This window comes from Apaloderma vittatum, unplaced genomic scaffold, assembly GCF_000703405.1.
Source record: "Apaloderma vittatum isolate BGI_N311 unplaced genomic scaffold, ASM70340v1 scaffold28506, whole genome shotgun sequence".
NCBI lineage: Eukaryota > Metazoa > Chordata > Aves > Trogoniformes > Trogonidae > Apaloderma > Apaloderma vittatum.
The window spans coordinates 84,506-98,813 of NW_009723840.1; the positions used below are offsets into that span (position 1 = coordinate 84,506).

A 14,308-nucleotide genomic window follows, 5' to 3' on the forward strand; every position below is an offset into this window, starting at 1 on the left:
CCTGGGCCACCTTCCAGCAGTGGCAGGTTAGGGCTTGAGCAGGGCAGGAAAGTTGCTGTGTCAACTTCAGAAAGTCTCAGTGATACTTAGGAAGGGTTATCATTCCTACAAGGCTGGAACTCCACCTAGAAGGATGGAAAGTAAAAGCGTATCTTGTTACCAACTGCAATGGTATGTTTACACAGATTTCAGCATTTCTAACACTTAGTGATTCTTTGGCACTGGAGATTTGCCTGATTTATGGAGTTAAGTAGAGCTTTCCCAAGCTAAAAGCAAGCCAGTACTTGGTGTCTGTGCGTAAAGAGATTGTTTCAGTAGCTACAGGCTGCAACAGTTTGCTCTGTCCTTACATTAGGTGCAAGAAAAGGTTGGGTCAGATTTTCAGTCTAGGACTGGCTTTTGAGACACAATAATACCTTGTTATGAACATCTCACCTAATTCTGTTCTTCTATGCATTTCAGTTGCATTTCATCAAGCTATTTGGAAAACCCCCTGTTGAAAGACAAGATGATTAGAAATACAGAGTTAGACTCAAGAAGCGTGACCTCAGAATCATCCTCTCTGATGAACAGTCCAGCAGAGGAAAAGATGGAGGTTGCATCTGAACTGAGCAGCTCAACTTTGCATAGCAGGGACAGTGGGTTCTTTGAAAGAGGTGTTAAAACAATGTTAAGTATCCGGAAATCAATACGAAGTCCAAACAAAGAGAAAGGAAACGAAGGTACTGGCACTTGGAAGAGAAGAAGTTTTTTGCGATTCTTCAAGAGCTATGAGGAGAATAAAACCACAATCTGTAATGGTGTGAAAGAGCTTGGTGAGAAGATAGAAGCAGAGCCCATTCAAGGAAAACTTCTTTCAGGTAAGAAGCAAAACCACCAGTGTAATTTGCTCGGCAGGATATATGTAACCTCTAAGTAATTCACACTTTGTGGGTCTTGGGCCCAACAGAGATGCTAAAGAACAAAGCACCCCATTACTGCTCAGAGACAACTGTGATCCCTTGCACGAACTCATTGGGGTGTCACCTGGCCCAGCCGGGGCAGGTCACCTATCACTGAACATGCTGCTCTGTGGCCTCCATTGCATTAGTTTAACCACATCAACGACCTACCTATCAACCTGTCAGCTCACACATCAGCAGACATATCGCCCATCAGTCACTGATTTGCTGAGTGCAGTTTGGGAACTGCTGGCCTGACAATATCTAGAAGTGCAGGTGAGCTACTCCTATGCTATTGCCTGCATTGCACTTCTGGGCAATTTCTGCTCATTGGTTTTCGGCTTGATGGTCCCAAGACTGTAGTCTGTAGGTTGCTGCAAAGCCTTGACTGGGAAAAAAAAGATGGTTTGGATGTCATCTGGTTCGACACCTCCACCTCAGTTCCTAATCTTAGAGACTGCCCTGCAAAGAGACTTCTGCCACAGATACTGACTTTCCATCTATTCTTCTCAGAACAGCGGTGCTGCAAGTATTAGGATTGTTTTCTCCAGGCTGGTTACTCTCATGTATTTCACCAGTGTTATGTAGACAGGTCCTAATTATAATAACTACCATCAGCATAGCTCTCACCTTTCTGACAATGACTTTGATCTTGCTTTGAGCACCATTCTTCTGCACCTTCTCAAGGGAGAGGTACTGCAATGCATCTACCAAGAGATAGAACAAGGTGGGTCAACATGGCTTAATCTTTCCTCAGCCTAAATTTCTAGAAAGAAATTCTTGGTCTACTGCGTAGGATGTCATGGGGATCAGACAGAAAGGTTGACATTATCCCCTTGGTATAATGTGCTCTACTGTGCCATGAAATTAATTACTGCTTTGCACTGATACATTGTGAGGTTGGTAAGCTGGATCTGAGCCCATCTCATAAACTTTGCTGGTCTGTTCTCGAAGGGTGACAAATAAGGAGCATCAGAAAATGTTACCATAAGCCCTTCTCATCTCCTGCAATAAACAAGCTGAGGAAATGCACAAATAAGGCCCATCCTGCACCTGATAACTCATGATTGTCCTGGACTAGAGCAGCTCTGTCAGAAACACATCCCATCCTGAGATAAATATGGCAAGACTCCACCATGTGCACTATTAAGCTGCATAATGGTTAATTGTCTTTCAATTGTCTTCCTTCAACTACCAGCTGGCTGATCTTGTATTGCTAAATTAAAGATCCATTTAGCACCCAGTATCACCTCCCTGAATAATTATCCTAGATGGTGATTAAATGGTGCTTTCTCACTTTGATAAACAGAACAGAATGTATTCCTTCAAGCAAGCACTTGTGCAAGCACAGGTTTTATATTAATTTATCTAGAAGAGACTAAGTTAATTGGCATGAACTCCTTCCCTTCTGAGTGCAGAAGCAACTGTAGCTCTGTGTAGGCATTCAAAGCTTTATGCATTCTATGCTGCATCAATAGTTGGGTTATTTGGTGTATTTCTGTCTTCATGCACTTACTTTCATGTTGCACAGATTATTTGGTGAATATGGTGTAAAATCTGTGTGCAGACAGGTCCAAGGGCACAAATTATAGGCTATGAACCAGTCCTTCATATCTTCATTGAGTGCTCTTCAGATTTCCCCTATGTTTTTATATATGTCTCAGAAGTATTAGCCACACATGCCTAAAATGTACAGCATCCTCCTATTTAATATTTGCCTTATGCCCAGTATTACAATAGGATCTTCTACTCAGAGCATCTGTTATGACACTGGAGATGATGAGAGGTTCCCAGGGCCTCTCAATAGCTAGCAATGCTCTTGGATTAAATCAACACATGGCAAATACTTCTTACATCACAGGCAAATAGTCAGTGGTTCTTGCTCCAGCAAGGCTTTGAAAAAGACCTCAGCTGCTTTGGGCCATGGGCAGGGACATCCCCCACTAGATCAGGCTGCTCAGAGCCCCATCCAGCCTGGCCTTAAAAACTTCCAGGGATGGGGCTTCCAGAACCTCTCTGGGCAACCTGTGTCAGTGTCCCACCACCCTCATGGGGAAGAACTTCTTCCTAATGTCTAATCTAAACTGATAAACTGATCCATCTCTAGCTTAAATCCATTCCCCCTAGTCCTATCACTACCTGACATCCTAGAAAGCCCCTCACCAGCTTTCTTGTACCCCCCTTAAGATACTGGAAGGCCACAATAAGGTCTCCTCAGAGCCTTCTTTTCTCCAGACTGAACGGCCCCAACTCTCTCAGGCTGTCTTCGTAGGAGAGGTGCTCCAGCCCTCTGACCATCATGTGGACTCTGGTCCTCCAGAAATCACTCTTTTTAATTGAGAAGAGACTGAAGATCACAAAAATTCATAGAACACCTCCTAAATATCTAAAACAGGCAAAAGGCATCTTTCAGAAAGGATGGTCAGCCATGGATGCACCAGTCTTTGACTTGCTGCCTCAGTCCCCCCTGCATCTCGGGGAGTTCTCATAATTCAAATCACAAGCGATAGTCTCTGCAGTTTCCACTAGCATGTTGCTCAGTCCTCAGAAATGCAGGAGCCAGTTTAGCTATGACATTCTTCGGGCATGCGTCTTAGGAAAATTGATAACGCATAAAATCATAGAATAATAGAATGTGTTGGGCTGGAAGGGACCTTCAAAGGTCATCTTGTTCAAACCCCCTGCAGTGAGCAGGGACATCTTTAACTAGATCAGGTTGCCCAGGGTCCCATTAAGCCTGATCTTGAATGTGTCCAGGGACACACCTGTTCCAGTGCTTCCAATCAAGACAGGAAGAGAGCCCAGGGTTTGCCCAAGGTTACAATCTGAACTGGGATTCTCAAGAACGTATCAGGAGCATCCTCAAGCCAGTATCCTGCTACCCTAGACCCTTGGGAGGACATGCTGGTAGGCAGTCTAGGGGCAGATATGACCATGCATTCTATGATTCTGTGATTGAGTATCATGTCTGACCTGGGAGCTCATAAGGCCTGAAGGGATTCATGCTATTGTGCTTCCTCCCACCCCTCCAGCCTGACCTCCCTGCCTTCCTGGGTAACATGCTGAAATGTCCTTTCAGCCAGAGATGCCAGAGCCACAGGCAACTGAGCAGCAGAGCTGTGCCCAGCACACCGGTGTGCCGGAAAGCAAGGGCACTCGTACTAAAGCAAATCCTGCTGGTAGGGTATATCCCAAACTGTCCCCACTGCCAGTCTCACTTCAGCTCCACACTTGCAGAGCTAGAGGTGTTTTTATGCACCCTGAGATTCCATCGTCCCTCTGTGCAGCCTCATTAGCCATTGCTTGAGGTTTACCTGCAGGGCTATAATCAGATTTGGGGATATTTTCTACCCGTGAAACCAGCAGTTTAGAGATGTGGCTCAATTTACAGTAATTTCGTTTTCACTGCTTTCTTCTCATGTGTTGAGAGAGCTGAAGAGATCGCGGGTGTCAGTCTCTGGGGCACTGCTGGGACCTGGCTACTCAGAGCAGCCCTGCAAGCCCCGCTGTGGGGTATCTTGTCCTGTTACCAACCTGTCAATCACTTAATGCCTGCTTTGTCACAATCCCTTCCCTCCCTCCTTTCTGCAGTAATGGAAATCAATGAACTCATTCAGAAAAGGCAACTTTTGGAAGCATTTGCAAGCATCAAGTACTTGGAAGATGAGACCATCGCTGAACGGGACACTGAGAAATACAAAAATAGCCTCCAGGAGTTTATACGGAAATCCAAGGATGTGGATTTGCTTTATAATTGCATCACAAATGCAATCCAGTCCATTGTGGTGGAAACACTGGAGCATCCCACTGTAGAGGATACCATGCTGACCTCCTTGGCGACTTTAATTGCCCATGAAGAAGCAGCTCATCCTAACATAGACAACAGTGCTGGTCCTAGCCTGGACTTGCTTGGCACACCCAGGAAGTGGAGGGAGGAGTGGAGAAAAGCTATCAATGAGAGTGCTAGAAAAAGAGTCCTGAGGGTACCCATGGTATCAAAGGAGGAAGAGAGTTCTTGGCTTGGTCTCCACTTAGGTTTCCTCCAGAAACACCTGAAAGAAGACTTACTGAAAATCAAGTTATCAGTAAAAAAGTGCTATCCAGAGGAGTACCAGGTGTGTGACGTGTATGTGGAGGCTTTTCACAGGGCCATTGCCTCACACTTGCAAGAGCTTTCCCAAAGACCACTGGAATTCAACGAGATCTACACCTTGCTCGACTGGGTGGCCAACACCTACCGCAGGTAAAATGCTATGCTTGCCCTGCTGCCTCAGCCTCTGGAGAGCAGCAGGACCACAAGGTGATTCCAAAGATATTTTCCATCTTCTAAGCAAGCAGGAGAGACGCAAATGCTTCCACAGTAGAGCCAGATAGCTAATCTATTAATAGGTAGGGACAAAGGTTTGTGGATAAAGCACTTGCTGCTTTTTACAGATTTAAACTAGCCCATTTCCCCCTCCCTCTCCCACTTGCTGTTCTCCCACGCCAGGAAGCTCCTCCTTGCAGCTCTGCTAAACCTGTTCTCATTTCTGCAAATATTTTGCAAGGTAAAAAAAGGTGACTTTTCCAGGCACAGGGAGGGACCTGTGGGGGGTTCCTGCCTTCTTCCTGTTTAATTAAAACTGTGATGCGTTTGGAAACAGGCCACGTTACCCCCCATGTTCAAGGGTCAGAGTCATCTTGAGGAGGTGCCAAGACACCACTGTGTGGAATTAGCCACACTGAAATAAAGGCTCTGGGCTCAAACTTGTCTTGTCATTGAATGGGAGGTCTGTGGGTTTTAGGACTTCTTAAAGCTCCCTGCAGTTCAGGGATGACTATTCTAGGAGCTGTAAGGAGATATCAAACATCATCCTCAGGGGGGCACCCTGGGTGTGTGAGATAAAGGCAGGAGTTCTATGTAACAGCAATAAAAACTGTGATGCTGGGCATTGCCTTCTTTACAGCCAAAGGAGACAGATGTCTGTCCTGTAGAAGGTCCAGGCATTGGGTGTCAGTGTCCTCAGCTGTTCAGTGGTCTAGACCACAGCCCCAAAGAGCTCCCAGACTAAAACCCAACGGAAATACGCAGTGGGATGGGAAGGAGAAGAGAAACAACATCCACAGGAGATGGGCTTGCTAATAATCATATATAAACAGCCATGTCAAAACAAAATCTAACCCAGTAGCTGGTCTCCCATCCCATCCCAAAACCCAGGAAATTGTCTGACCCAAGCTCATTACCAATGTTAAAATTCAGACAAATGGAAAAAAAGAGAAGGGAATAACTCCTTGAATATACACATGAGCTAGTCCTTTCAGTCATGGCAGAGAGTTTGTACTTAAACCTGTGGTGTCCTTTAAGTGAGCAGCAGACTCTGGCAGCAGCTGGATGCGCAATGCTTCACACATGCAGACGTACCTCTCAGGGAAATCTGAACTGTGACTGTGGGAACATTGACTCCAGGACACTGTCAACAGGCTGAGATTTTTTTCTGCTGAGCAGTCACTCTGTACCAGCCTGACCTTATACAGTCCAATCTTCCCTTGGATCCAAACATAACCATGGGGTTGGTGCGGGTTTGGCAAGAGGAAACCTTTCAGTGGGCAAGCAAATGAGGAGGCTGCGTGTAGGACATTTCAGCCATGGTCCTTGCTCTTCTCAGGTGACTGCTTGCAACTTATGTCCCGTGTTCATCAAGTGCATGCATATTTTCTTTATTTTCTTCTTTCTCTTCCCCACCTTCGTCAACCTGAAAGATGCGATGCCTCAACAGTCCACAGCAGTTTGCAAAGACAGCAAGGATAGCACATTCAATTGTAGAGGTTAATAAGAGGTTTCTTGCCCCAAAGGCTGAAACACAGGCACTCGCTCCCCTTTCTCTGTGACCCTGCTAATCAGCTGGCCTGGTTACGCTGCAATCCAGGGGAAAGTGAGTGGTAAAGCCATGTGTCAGCTGAGCACACTTTGGAATGAGACTCTGTAGCTGTACGTCCACCCACCGCTTCCATCTGCAGAGGAACTGCGGTGCTGCTGTGGCCCATGGGCCAGGCGTGGGAATGCCTTCCAGAGGCTGCCCTGCGCAGAGCAGGACCCACTCTGCCACCTCCCCTTGCTAGGGATAACACACGGGGAAAAATAACAGGCTGACATATGCTGTGATGTGACACCTGAGAGGAGCCAGAGAGATCACCTAACTGCAAAGCAGCACGCTGCTACAGGAATTACCCTGAAAGGCATTTCGCAAGCTCGTAGTCAAGTGACTCAGCTTCAGGGTGCTTATTTAGAAAAGTAAATTCTCATAGCACTTTTCATGTCCAAACAACTCAGAAGTCTCATGATTTCTAAGGTGGGCTGGAACCTTAGATCATTCTGATTTTGAATAATTAGGATTTTGAATAGCGAGGAAAGATTTTCTTGTTAAAGCTTGAAAACAAGCATTGCAATTTAAGCTTTAAGTATATTTCTCACGGCTTAATAATTATGTAGCTCATGCCACATGAATATTCCATCAGTTTACTCACACTCTGAGGCAGCATAATCTGTTCATTTGAATCTTTCCAGTGAACTCTTTCTGGGTCACCCTGATCTCAAGCCAGAGGTTAAGGCAGAAAACCTGTCCCTGCTGTTAACACCAGCTGATTGGGATAAACTGAAAAACAACTACATCACTTCTGCAAAGGTGAGAGGTTTGACCTTGTCCTCATGTGCCCCCTAGGGAAGGTATGGGAGCCTCAGCCTCCTGGGCAGAGGTCTTGGATGGCTGTATCATGGTTTCTTACCCTGCCAGGTGCAGAGCCCTGCCAGCACTACACAGAATGGCCTTTAATCAAAACCAAAAAAAGGTCCTGAACAATTCAGGGAACAAAGCCATGGGCCTGAATCTGGATGGTCACAGAGCCAAAGGGGCTGTACCAGACCCGTACAGCCTGGCAGAGGTGTACCGAAACTGGGCTTCATCAGATTGAATTCATTGCAAAGCCAGATGTAAAGGCATTTTAGCTGCCACTTTTACAGCGTGCAATCTCCTCCAGCACATCTGCTATAGGCAGAACACTTTGGACATGTCCCTGACAGAGATCATTCTAAGGGTTCAGTTCCTAGGAAGATCCTTTTTGCAGTTGTCTTTCCTGACGTCCTTGGCTGTGACCCTGATGAAGACTACAAGCTTTCCTGGCTTTTTGCTGGGCTCAGACATTTTCTTGCAAACCATTTCTGACACAGGGCACTGCTCAAGGTGAGCTCAAAGTACCTAGCTGAACAAAATCAGTATTGCTCCATCATGCTGGTGAAGGATCACTTTGTTTCACTGACAACGAGATTGATTTATCAGCCAGGACTGAATGGTGTTGTGGCTATACCACCATAAAGAACTGGTTTGATCTTTAATCCTGACCTTCTGCCTTACATGTGCTGGAGGACTTTGCAATCAAGCAGTCAAACATCTGACACGATATTTCCCTCCCAGGAAAACGATTCACCCTTGATCTGGGAATATCTTGGCCCCACACAGCACAGCTCCTCATTTTTCCTGAAATTCTCTGTAGACCAACAGGGTCTGGAGCAAGTCCTCTCCGCATGAACCTCACACACGTGCTGACAGAGCAAAACACAATGAGCAACTTTACTCATGCTTGCTTCCTTATCCTGAGCTGCATGTTTCCTTCCTACGTTTAACATTTAGGGGAAAATCAAAAGCTATTTTGAAAACATCCTGAGACTGGAGGTCACGGAGAAGTGGGAGAAGGAAGTTCATCCAGAAGTGAAGGAAAACCTCTACCACTCTTCATTCTCCTTTGATATTCAAACGGTATTTAAGTAGCTGGGGCAAAGCATGGGGGGCTCTGTGGCTCCAGGGAAACTGGATCGTTACCTTCTGGGATGGAGGTACCGCCTCCTGCGATAATTCATGTTAGTCACACGCTGGCAGAATACATTAGAGGAGAAAATGCTGTTTATTACAACTTTTAGCTCTCCTGCTTGCCTTCTAGCTGCAAATTAAACCTGCTGTCAATTGTGTCAGCAACACAATAGGCAACTGATTTTAAAGTCTTTAAATCTCCTTGATTAGAAAGGAGAAAGAGAAAGGAAAAAAAAAAAGGTGGAAAGAAAAGGTTTGTTAGAAAAACCCCTTGGCTGAAAGAGAGACTTTGTCCCGTGGCTGTGGCAGTCACCGAAAGCCTGTAGGCAGTGACAGCCACTCCAATTTAAATAGTACAAAAAACAGAAGCTCCTACTAGTTTTAGGGACTACAGCGTAATAAATCCAGGAGGGGTTTGTATTCATTCTCCTCACTCAAAGGGTTGAATCATTTCAATTAAATAATACAAAGAAAAAAAGAAAAAAAAAGAGGGGGAGAGAGAAAGAAAGAAAGAAAATCAAAGAGTTTTGCCTATTGCCGTGACTTTTGCCATAGCGGAATATTACGCATTGCATGATCACCAGGAAGGCAGGTCTGAACTGGATTAGCAGATAGGTAGGATGTCTCGGGAAGTGCTGGAGTGGGAGTGCAGCCTGCCTCGCACCAGAGAGCAGCTGGGGCTCTGGTAATGGGAATTAGGGTGGGCCACCCTGCAAGCAAGATTTTGGGGTGATGCCCAACCCTCTGTGCAGCCCCAGTATCACTCCTGAGGAGGGGGCTTGTGTAGGTCCCTAGGGATGATGCCCCTCTCAGCATGGGGACATTGGGACAGCTCAGCTCTCCTTGGGCACTAAGTTAGGGATTGATCCCTTCCACAGACACCCCCAAAAGAGGAGGATGGCGCCAGGACAGCTGGCAGCTCCAGTCAGTGCCACCACTGGGGGCCATTAGGGAGGAATGATTGTGCTGCAGATCAGTTTGTGCCTCTTGCTCCATTCTGGATTATGATTTTAAAACTGCCAGAAAATAAGGTAAACTACCTGGTAATAAGTCAGTATTTGTCCCTTTTGTTAGGTTTTCTTAACCAAAGCTGTATGAGATCCTTATGAAGGGTATTTCTCCCATGCCTGTTCTATTCACTGGAGATCTTTCACGCCTTTTTCTAGATCATTGGTGAGCACACGAAGATATCTGGAGCAGTCAGCAGAAGCCTGGAGATGAAAATGCTTGAGCTATGCCTGGCAGAGCTTCATAAATTCATACCAAGGTCATCACCGCTCCGGGCAGCACATTCCCTTCAAATGAATCCCACATTGGTAAAAAAGCAGGGAAAAGGTCCATGCACTGGGCCAGATGTTGGCACCAAGCAGGCATGGGCCTGCTCCCGGGAGAACTAGAGATCATGATGAGCCCAGTAACAAGCAAGCTACAAAGCAACAGACCCAGATGGGACTCTTGCAGGTACCAAAAGCTGAGGTCAGAGTTCCAAGAAGGAGCTGCTGGCTGGACAGGCATGGGACCACTGCGGTCCCATCCATCCAGCACCTTTGTAGTACCAGATGGTGGTTGCTTGTAGCTGCAGCCAGGAGCAAGAAGCAGTTATGCACCCCTAGACCCAGAGCCTGTTTGTGCAAAACACGATCTAGGTGTCCTGGGATGAGTCTTGCCAAGAGGGTTTTCTCCTGCGCCCTGTGGCCACGGGCATAGAAATGGCTGGTAGGACCCTCTCTGTTATAGCTGGGCAAAACATGTAACTCGGCTACCCTCTGAACCTTTTTTAAATCTACCCAGTGTCCAAAGGACACAGGAACCTGTCCCCTTGCTAAAATGGTATTTTCCTGCTTGGTAGTCCCCATGTTGTGGCCTCAGATCTCATCCCCTGTGACATGCTTTGGGGATGCTCTTAGGGATATTTTTTGGCTCTCAGAGGGTCTCAGCACAGTGACACGCATCTGACTCCTCCGGTGGGCCTGTGTTTTGGGGGAGTTGTGGCCACTTGCTGGAGCAGCAGTCTGCAGAGGAAAAAGGTTTTCAGCATGAATCAACTCCAAACAAGACTAAAAATAATTTTGCATTAACCTTTGATGTTTCCCATCTCCAGCAGGCGCCAAGTGGGGAGTTTGTTAATAAGCATTTTGCAGGAGTGAGGGTGGGGAGCCTGAGCGCTGCTTTCTCAGATTGTGAACCTGGGGCATGGCAGGGGTCCAACATGTGCTAAAGGCAATGCTTTTCCTTCTAAACCCTCATCTCTAATAGCTCAGTGATAGACACTTCTCACCCATACTATAAGCAAGCAAGGTAGTTCAAACCAGCTATTTGGTTTTGAAGTCTGCATGGGTGTTTGAGAGGAACACAGTACTGATGTTCCTTTTTTTTTCCTTTCTCCTCCCTTTTTTTCTTTGTTCTCTCCTTTCTTTTCCTTTTCTTTCTTTTCTTTTTAAAATAAAAATCGGTATAAAATACAACCTGAGGCAGCAAGGGCTCCCAGATTAAAGGGTCACTGAAACTTAAACTTTTTCTTAACCAAACCTGAGGTACAAGTGGCTCAGGCTGGCCCAGGCGAGTTCCTTTATGCTGACAAAGAATGAGACCACCATGCAAAGCCTGCCTGAGCATGCAGCCTCTAGCCAGCAGTGCAGAACTGGCTGTGAAATAGCTGTCAAAACCATAAAAGCTGTGCTACAGAGAAAACAGCTACCTCACACACCACACTCAGGTTACAGGAAGAAATGTAGATGTGCTGCCCCATTCCTATTCACCTCCTGTTGTAACATCAGCCCTGAGTTAAATCCTTTTCTGGTGTGCTTAAGAGTGCACATTTTATTTTGGCCCAAAAGCCAGAGAAATGAAGGACCAGACTGATAACCCTGAGTACCACAACCACAATTAAACCCTCAGCATGAGGAAAAGTCAGAGATTTGATATGCCAAGATCCCTAGTATCTCTCCAAAAGTGCTGTGTACCCACTCAGGCAAGTGCACCCTAAACCCATAATTATCTGCCATCTGTTCCCCTCCAATGCACACGCATGTTACGACAGCTGGAAGAAAACACATTTTCATACAGAGGGGACAGGTTGGGCCAGCCACTGGTGTCTCCTGACATTACCATGTACACAGAAGATGAATCATCCTCAGTCCTCCCTCTGTTTGCATTACCTGTCTGTCTTCTCCTGCAGGTTCGGCGAGGAGTTCGTGGCGTGGAACACTGCCCGGGACAGCCCTGTCTTTGCATCCTATTTCGCTGCCTATATCAACAGCTTCCATGACCTGGTGTAAGTTTGCTCCCTGCCAAGCCAAAATGCCACGTGATGGGGTCCAGGAGAGTAGCAGCACCCAGAAAGGAATGACGCAGGTCTCCTTGGGGTGCCTTGCTGGGTGTTCAGCCTCCAGCCCTTCTTCACCTCACAGGAGGATGTTCCCGTAGAGATGCAGATGAAAGTCACAGGGGTGAAGAGATAGAAGTGGGGATGGACCTGGTGCTTTCATGAAAGCTTTAAACTCTTTTTCAGCCTCAGAGGAAGGGGCTTTATATTTTTTGTTCTGGAGGTTAGCAGTATAAACCCAGGAACGTGGTCTGAAAGTCTGCTTTTGGCACTGGGCTGTAGGAAATTCAGTGAAAGCACTCAACCTGCAAATAAATCCCTACCACCGCTGCTGGCAGCAGGATCTTCTAGGGCTTTGCATGTGTTATGAATTCGTTATTTAAGCTGTGTGTTGGAAAAGGCTCTGATGAAAATGCATACCCACCGGCTGCAACCAGCAGAGTGCTTCCCCGTGAGGGCACTTCCCACCCCACAGCTGCCCTCACAGCAGCCGCAGCCCTCCCGTGCCAATGCCAGGGCACTGGGGCTGTCCCTCCAGCCCCTGCCCAGGGGGTGCTCTGCAGCCACATGGCCACCGAGGCCCAGCAGTTATTAGCATCTGGGGTCGCCCCTGCCATGCAGATGTGATACTTCGGGGGCCAACAGACACGGGGCTAACACCTGGAATCTGGCCACCAAGAAGCTTGAGTTGCCATCTCCAGCCCTTGCCGCTGCGTCGCCGCCTGGTCCCGCGGGCGGCGGGGATGCGACGCGCTCAATATTTGTCAGGGGCCGCAGAGGACTCCGCGTCGCGGTGTCGCCCAGAAGTCGGGGGCTGCAGCCGCAGCGAGCACTACCGCTGGGCAGTCTCTAGGTGGCACGGTCTCTCCAGCAATGCTCACCTCGCCGAGGAGCTGGCTTTCTCTGCCGCCGCCTGCCCCTGGGGAAAATCGCTCGTCGCACTCCGCTTCCCTGCTGGGGACTGGGGAGGTGGTGAAGGCAGAAGCCAGCGCCAGGCAGGGAGCCGGCAGGCGTTTGGGTGGCGGATTGGCTGCGCTGGGGTTTATTCCTGAGCCGAGTTAAATATTCGTCAGCCTGGGGTGATGGGCTTCTGGGCAGAGGGAGGTGACATAACAACATGATTTTGCAGATGCTGGACCTAGACTTCAGGTGTTCAGCAAGAGTTATGGACCTGAGACCCTAACCTGGGGTAAGAGGATGCTCTTAGGTGTTTTGTAGTCCTGCCTGAGCAGCCTCAGACTATATAAACTATACAAACTAGCCACTGGGCAGTAGCAGAAATGTGTTACACTCTGTGGTCACAGCAGTAGATGCAGCACGTCCAGCGAAGCTTGGGGACCACTAGCATTTTGGTTGTTGTTGCCTCAGTTTCCCCCCAGAGCACATTACAGAAGGGGAAGGATGAAAAGTGAGAAGAAACCCAAGAGCTTGCAATGTCCCCAAAGCCTACGCTTATTGCTGGGGATTTTATTAACCTCTTGGAAGTTGTGTTTTCTTCCTTGTTAGTGTGAAACTTCACAGAAGTACACGTTACCCCTAGGAAATTCCACAGGTTCCCACCTCTTTAGTTCACCATCCCAGCCACTGCCAATAGACGCTGCATGGAGTGAGTCAGCCAGGCTCTGGGGGACACAGGCTCAGCAGCTTTCCCTTCTCTGTCTTAATTATTTACTTCTCTCTTACTCCATAAGCCCCTCAGTGCTCTCTCAAGTACCTGGAGGTCATTTAGTGAAAGTGTTGCTCAAGCGAAAAAGTAACCAGCCTATGCAACTTCTATGCATGGTTGAACTGTCCCACCTGATGACGAAACGCGTGGTTTTTATAAGCACAGTCATTCAGTTATGATTAATTTTCAGGGTACGGGATTATGCAAAAAGTCATTACTTTGACCTAATAAGTGTTTCCAAGAGGAAGTATTAGATGTACAAATTCATTTAAAAATGACGTCTAAGATGCCAATCAGAATAACATGTTCAGGGCAGTGTAATAGTTTACATTTTAACATTTACCCATTGGTGGTTTCTCTCTCTTTCTCTAGGTCAGGGTTAGAAACAGTGTTTAAAGTCAACACTGAGGAACTGCAGAAGATTATTGCAGCTCTGACAAGGAACTTCACAAAACTATTTGTAAATAAATTAAGAACAAAAGCACAGGTAAGAGGATCTTGGCTACATTTATTCTTAAATATAAGGGGTACGTGC

The 14,308-nt window shown here is 47.0% G+C and overlaps 1 protein-coding gene across 1 annotated transcript in view; it reads left to right on the top strand.

The window, feature by feature from the left end:
- Nucleotides 1-565: 565 nt before the first annotated feature.
- Nucleotides 566-14,308, top strand: part of EXOC3L4 (exocyst complex component 3-like 4) — a gene marked incomplete at its 3' end in the record, with an annotated part of 17,799 nt that continues 4,056 nt past the window's right edge. The window contains exons 1-7 of the mRNA XM_009872270.1: nucleotides 566-860; nucleotides 4,533-5,184; nucleotides 7,486-7,603; nucleotides 8,606-8,731; nucleotides 9,949-10,049; nucleotides 11,961-12,056; nucleotides 14,146-14,260. Coding sequence (XP_009870572.1) covers nucleotides 566-860; nucleotides 4,533-5,184; nucleotides 7,486-7,603; nucleotides 8,606-8,731; nucleotides 9,949-10,049; nucleotides 11,961-12,056; nucleotides 14,146-14,260 — 1,503 coding nt within the window. The remainder of the gene's footprint in view (nucleotides 861-4,532; nucleotides 5,185-7,485; nucleotides 7,604-8,605; nucleotides 8,732-9,948; nucleotides 10,050-11,960; nucleotides 12,057-14,145; nucleotides 14,261-14,308) is intronic.